Here is a 6752-nt window from a genome sequence, read left to right as displayed (position 1 = left end):
CGGAGGTAGAAGTCCCAGATAAAGGTCTGGCATGATTTGATTTCTGGTGAGCGCTCTCTTCCTGGTTTGCAGGCATCTGCCTTTTCATTTTGTCCTCACATGGCCTTTCCTCCAAGTCCATGAGGAGAGAGAAGAGTGAGCTCTCTGGTGTCTCTTTCTATCAGGGCACTGATCCCATTGGATCAGGGCCTCACCTTCATGGCCTCATTTAACCTTAATTTTTTTTTTACCCCAAATATAGTCACACTGGGCTTCAACATGAATTTTGAGAGAATACATATAGTAAGTCTATAACCATTCCATCACCCAAAAATTAATGTCCTTCTTGCATGCTGATATAAATGACCAGATCTCATGAGAACTCACTACCATGAGAACAGTACCAAGGGAAATGGTGCTAGAGCATTCATGAGAAATCCACTGCCACAATCCAGTCACCTCCCACCAGACCCCACCTCCAACACTGGGAATTACATTTCACTGTGAGACTTTGGGGCTGGGGACACATATCCACACTGTAACAGAAGGAGAAATGAGAGTAGAGAAAATAACCAAAAACATTGGTGGAAACTACCACATGGTGAAAAACTCCAGGGAAATTCCAAGCTCAGGGCCAATAAATTCAGGAAGTCCTTTTTCATGCCAGTGTAACAGATGCAGCAAAAGACAACTTACAGAGACTCCACTTAAAATGGTGGTGGTAGAGAGAATTCTATAGTGGAGAAAAAAGTTTGTGAAAGCTATGAAGATACATTTGTTGAATTTGTAGTTCAAATTTGTGTTATAATCGCAACTGTGTTAATTGTTAAAAGGACACAGTTTGAATCACTCTTTTGCCTTTCTTCTATAACATTTCTGACCAGGCTGGGTGTGGTAACTCAGGCCTATAACTCCAGCACTTTGGGAGGCTGAGGTGAAAGGATCTCTTGAGGCCAAGGGTTGCAGGCTGCAGTGAGCTGTGGCTGCATCATTACACTCCAGCCTGGGCAAGAGAGCAAGACCCTGTCTCAAAAAAGAAAACAAAAATCTAAGGCCTGGCGTGGTGGCTCACGCCTGTAATCCCAACACTTTTTCTTTTCTTTTTTTTTTTTTTTGTCACCTGAGCTGGAGTGCAGTGGCACAAACATGGCTCACTGCGGCCTCAACCTCCTGCACTCAGGTGATCCTTCTGCTTCAGCCTCCCTTGTAGATGGGACCCTAGGTGTGTGGCACCAAGCCTGGCTAATTTTTTTACAGGGTTTGTCTTTGTTGCCCAGGCTGATCAAACTCCTGAGCTCATGTGATCCTACCCTCTTGGCCTCCCAAAGCACTGGGATGACAGGCGTGAGCCCCCACGCCTGGCCAATCCCAGCACTTCGGGAAGCCAAGGTGGGAGAATCACTTGAGCCAAGGAGTTTGAGACCAGCCCTGGCAAAACAGCAAGACCCCCATCTCTACAAAAATAGCATTTAAAAATTAGCCAGCCATGGTGGAGCATGCCTATAGTCCCAGATACTTGTGAGGCTGAGGTGGGAGGATCGCTTGAGCCCAGGAAGTTGAGGCTGAAGTGAACCACAGTCACGCTACTGCACTTCAGCCTGGGAAACAGAGTAAGACTCTGCCCCCCGCCGCCTCAAATTTTTTTCTGATGAAATAGTGTGATGGGACAATAAGAGATTTTCCATTCCATGCTTCATTTTTGTAACCTATTCATCGATCTGACCTTCCATTTAATGGTATTAGGCCTTGAAGCAATTTGAAACAACAGCCTTGAGTAGGAAGCAATGATTCATAATTCTATAGTTCTGAGAGAAGCCTAATAATGTTTATCTCTTTTTCTCCATCTTATCTCCTATTATGTCTCCCATTTTCTTGGGGGAATAATCCAGCTTTTTAAAACATCAAATCAGGCCGGCCGTTGTGGCTCACACCTGTAATCCCAGCACTTTGGGCGGCCAAGGTGGGCAGATCACCTGAGGTCATGAGTTCGAGACCAGCCTGGCCAACATGGTGAAACACCATTTCTACTAAAAGTATAAAAAATTAGCCAAGTGTGGCGGTGTGTGCCTGTAGTCCCAGCTACTCGGGAGGTTGAAGCAGGGGAATCACTTGAACCTGGGAGGCAGAGATTGCAGTGAGCCATGATTGCACCACTGCACTCCAGCCTGGGCAACAGAGTGAGACTTCATCTCAAAAAAGAGCAAATTAGCCTAACTATCAAGTTGAGAGATGCTAGGGATGATCCTCCTTAAATGAACCACTAAAAATTTTTAAAAAGTATAAAGGCAAATTGAGAAACGAATAGATCTAGATATCCCATTATCCATCCTATAGGGGTTCCAAAAGGAGAAAACACAGAGAATTTGGAGGAGGAAATAAAGAAATACTAGAAGAAAAATTCCCAGAGTTAAAGGAGACATGAGTCTTCTAATTTAAGAGGCCTATAGAATACCAAGCAAGATACATGACAAAGGTTTCAAACTTGGAATACATCAAAGTAAAATTTCAGAATTTTAGATTTTATTGGAACTTTAGATGTATTTATATTGAGAAAATAACAAAACAAGATTGTCTACAAAAGAAAGAATCAGACTGGCATCCAACTCCTCACCAATTAACATTACATGCAAAAAAGATTCTGCAATGTCTAAGAGAAAATAATTTTGGCTGGGTACAGTGGCTCACACCTGTAATCCCAGCACTTTGGGAGGCTGAGGTGGGTGGATCACTTGAGGTCAGGAGTTCAAGTCCAGCCTGGCCAACATGATGAAACCCCGTCTCTACTAAAAATACAAAAATTAGCCAGGCGTGGTGTGGGCACCTGTAATCCCAGCTACTCGGGAGGCTGAGGCAGGAGAATTGCTTGAACCTGAGAGATGGAGGCTGCAGTGAGCTGAAATGGCGCCACTGCACTCCAGCCTGAGTGAGACTCTGTCTCTAGCAACAATAATAATAATTTTGACCTTAGATTACCATACTAAGTGTGTTAAGGTATGGTTTAGTTTGAAGAAATTATATAGATAGCTTTTCTCTAAGCGTTCCCTTGGCCTTCTTGCTTTGACTAACACCTGGCTCTTCCCTGAGGACACTGATTGCCCTGTAGCTTTCTCCAGTGATGACTGTTTTCTCTCCTGTGTACCACTGGGTTTGGAGTCTAGCTGGAGGTTCTTATTTCACAGATAGATAAATAAATAGGAGAGAGAAGCCGGTTGGCATGTAAGAGGTTTTCTCGCTCTAGGGAGATTCTTCAAGCAATCACTATGTCAACAGACACAGATGTTTCCTTTTCTTCGTACGATGAAGATCAGGGATCCAAACTTACTCAAAAAGCTAAAGAGGCACAATTCACCCCCATTGGAATGGTAGGTTTTGTGGCAATTGTTGCATATGGATTACACAAATTGAAGAGCAGGGGAAATACTAAAATGTTCCATCATCTGATCCACATGCGTGTGGAAGCCCAAGGCTTTGTTGTAGGAGCAATGGCTGTTGTTGGTATGGGCTATTCCATGTATCGGGAATTCTAAGCAAAACCTGAGCCTTAGAAGAAGAGATGCTGTCTTGATCATGTTGGAGGAGCTTGCTTTAGTTAGACATCTCATTATTGAAGTTACATATTAATGTTGAAAATTAACTATTTGAGTGGGTTAAGATGGTAACACGTCATTTTGAATATTGGCTTCCTTTCTTGCAGGCTTGATTTGCCTGGTGATTGAATTACTAGTGAATAGTTTACTAACTAGGTCATTAAAGGAAGTAGAGTTAACATAAAAGATACATGTCACCTAAATATACTTCATAGTGTTGAAATGTCCACCTTCTTAAACTGTTAAGATGAAATTAGTTCTAAAGAAGATAGTAGGCCAACCCTGAAGTACTCCCAGTTTGCTGCAGAATCTCACGTTTTGAATGTTATATAAGAATCCTATTTGCCCAGTTAATTTAACTTTTTTCTGCCTGTCTTGTGGACTGGCTGGCTCTTTCAGAACTCTGTCCAAAAAGTGCATGGAATATAACTTGTAAAGCCTCCCACAACTGACAGTATCTATGTGTGTGTGTTTAAACCCAACCTTGAAAGCTTACAATAGAGCTGTATAGTAGTAGTATTAAAGAATCACAATTGTAAACACGAGAATAACTGATGGATTCTAGTTTAGTTCTTTTGTAATTGTAGAATTATATTTTTGCTGCTGTTAGAATTATTTTTAAATGTTATCTTGAAATAGAAATATGTATTTTGGTTGGGCACTGTGGCTCACACCTGAAATCCTAGCACTTTGGGAGGCCAAGGCGGGCGGATTACTCGAGCTCAGGAGTTTGAGACTGCCCTGGGCAACATGGTGAAACCCTATCTCTACGAAAAATACAAAAAATTAGTCAGGAGGCATAGTGGCAGGCACCTGTAGTCCCAGCTACTCAGGAGGCTGAGGCATGAAAATCGCTTGAGCCCGAAAAGTGGAGGTTGCGGTGAGCCAAGACTTGCCACTGCACTCCACCCTGGGTGACAGAATGAGACTGTCTCCAAAAGAAAAAAAAAAAAGGAAAGGAAGAGGTATGTATTTTAAGAACTCATGCAAAAATAAATGAACACTATTAAAATGTGTGTGTTGCTTATTTTCTCCATAAAAACTGTAAACAATGGAATTGATTAATGACTTATGAGCAAACTGGTTTGGCCAGAAAGTATACAGAATTTTTTTGTTTGTTTTTTTAGTTTCAGTGTGTCTCCCAGGTTGGAGTGTAGTGGCACGATCTCGGCTCAATGCAACCTCCACCTCCCGGGTTCAAGTGAGTCTCCTACCTCAGCCTTCCCAGTAGCTGGGATCAGAAGTGCCCAGCACCATGCCTGGCTAATTTTTGTGTTTTTAGTAGAGGTGGGGTTTCGCCATGTTGGCCTGGCTGGTCTCAAATTCCTGACCTCAGGTGATCCGCCTGCCTTGGCCTCCCGAAGTGCTGGGATTATAGGTGTGAGTCACCGTGCCCGGCACACAAACTTTTATGTACTACAGAATGCTATTATACTTGTGAAATTCTTTTGTCTAACCTGAATTTACATTCCATGATGATAACATGGTATACGTATTGTTATGAAAGTGACCATGTCCATAAATAGGAGAAATCCCATAACTCCTACTACATCAGTTCTGCCTTTTGCAACCATTTCCATTTCACTAACTTCTGTCCTGCTGCTATGGAAAAACTATCTGGACTCTTAGAAAATCCCTGCTTGCCAAACAAAGAACACATCAGCTCACCACTCTCTCCTGCCTCATTTTTTTCCCCATATAAGGTCCATGGGGGCCACAGTTTTGTTTGTTTGTTTTGATTTTCTCTGCTCCTAGCATCAAGTACTGTGCCTGGCACACTATACAAGCTTAGTCTTTAATGAACAAATACAAATTAAATCTGTATATGGGCTGAATGTGGTGGTTCATGCCCGTAATTCCAGCACTTTGGGAGGTCAAGGCAGGCCTATCACTTGAGGCTGCCAATTTTGAGACCAGCCTGGCCAACGTGGTGAAATCCCATCTCAAAAAAAGAAAAAAAAAGGCTGGCACGGTGGCTCACGCTCGTAATCCCAGCATTTTGGGAGGCCGAGGTGAGTGGATCACCTGAGGTCAGGGGTTCAAGACCAGCCTGGCCAACATGGCGAAACCCCGTCTCTACTAAAAATACAAAAAAAAAAAAAAAAAATTGCTGGCATGGTGGTGGGTGCCTGTAATCCCAACTACTCGGGAGGCTGAGGCATGAGAATCACTTGAACCTGGGAGGTGGAGGCTGCAATGAGCTGAGTTCGCACCACTGCATTCCAGTCTGGGTGAAAGAGCAAGACTCTATCTCAAAAAAAAGAAAAAAAGAAGTTCACTTTGCTGCCAGGATCGCGAGTTTTTGCTATTTCTTTCAATTAGGGGATGTTATACGTGTATGATTGCAACCAGTGACCACTGTATGTTTTCGTTTCTCTCCTTTCCTAAGGGAAGTTTCTTTCTTTGTCTTTTCTTTTTTTCCAATTGTGGTTACCATGGTTTTGTTTTTTGTTTTTTTGTTTTGAGATAGAGTCTCGCTCTGTTGCCCAGGCTGGAGTACAGTGGTGCAATCTCAGCTCACTGCAACCTCTGCCTCCTGGGTTCAAGCAATTCTCCTGCCTCAGCCTCCTGAGTAGCTGGGACTATAGGAGCGTGCCACCACACCCGGCTAATTTTTGTATTTTTAGTAGAGACGGGGTCTCACCATGTTGGCCAAACTGGTCTTGAACTCCTGACCTCGTGATCCTCCTGCCTCAGCCTCCCAAAGTGCTGGGATTACAGGCATGAGCCACTGTGCCCGGCCACCATGTTTTCTTTCTACCATTGCATGTTGACTGAGCTGGAGTCAGTTAAGTGTAATTTGGGAATCACTTGCCATGAGAAGTTGTATTATATCTAGACCTGAAAAGAAATACAAATCATCCATGGGTTTTTGACCCTCAATCGGAATGAATAATGAGACTTTCAGCTATCTCCCTGAGGAGGTGTGTTTTGTCATGTAGGTTAGATAGTTACATTAGCTCGGGTGTGACTATTTTTAAGAAAGTATATAGATGCTAAATGCAGTGTGGAATCCTGGATTGGATCTTGGAACAGAAAAAGATAATTATTGGAAAAAGCAATGAAAGACAAATGAAGTCTGTAATTTGTTTAGTATTCTTAGTTTTAACACATGTTCTATTGGTTATGTAAGATGTTAGCATCAGGGAAAGTTGTGTGAAGGCTATATGGGAACTCTGTACTATC

At 42.8% G+C, this 6752-nt stretch overlaps 1 protein-coding gene across 1 annotated transcript; it reads left to right on the top strand.

The window, feature by feature from the left end:
• Positions 1 to 3183: 3183 nt before the first annotated feature.
• Positions 3184 to 3567, top strand: LOC112134411 (HIG1 domain family member 1A, mitochondrial-like). Its single transcript, XM_054560566.1, has one exon. The coding sequence runs from the start codon at positions 3240 to 3242 to the stop codon at positions 3504 to 3506; it is 267 nt and encodes an 88-aa protein (XP_054416541.1). The 5' UTR covers positions 3184 to 3239; the 3' UTR covers positions 3507 to 3567.
• Positions 3568 to 6752: the final 3185 nt, after the last annotated feature.

This window comes from Pongo abelii, chromosome 6 (assembly GCF_028885655.2).
Source record: "Pongo abelii isolate AG06213 chromosome 6, NHGRI_mPonAbe1-v2.0_pri, whole genome shotgun sequence".
Lineage (NCBI taxonomy): Eukaryota > Metazoa > Chordata > Mammalia > Primates > Hominidae > Pongo > Pongo abelii.
Note: the sequence above shows the minus strand (reverse complement) of the source record. Positions and strands in the feature narration are given on the sequence as shown.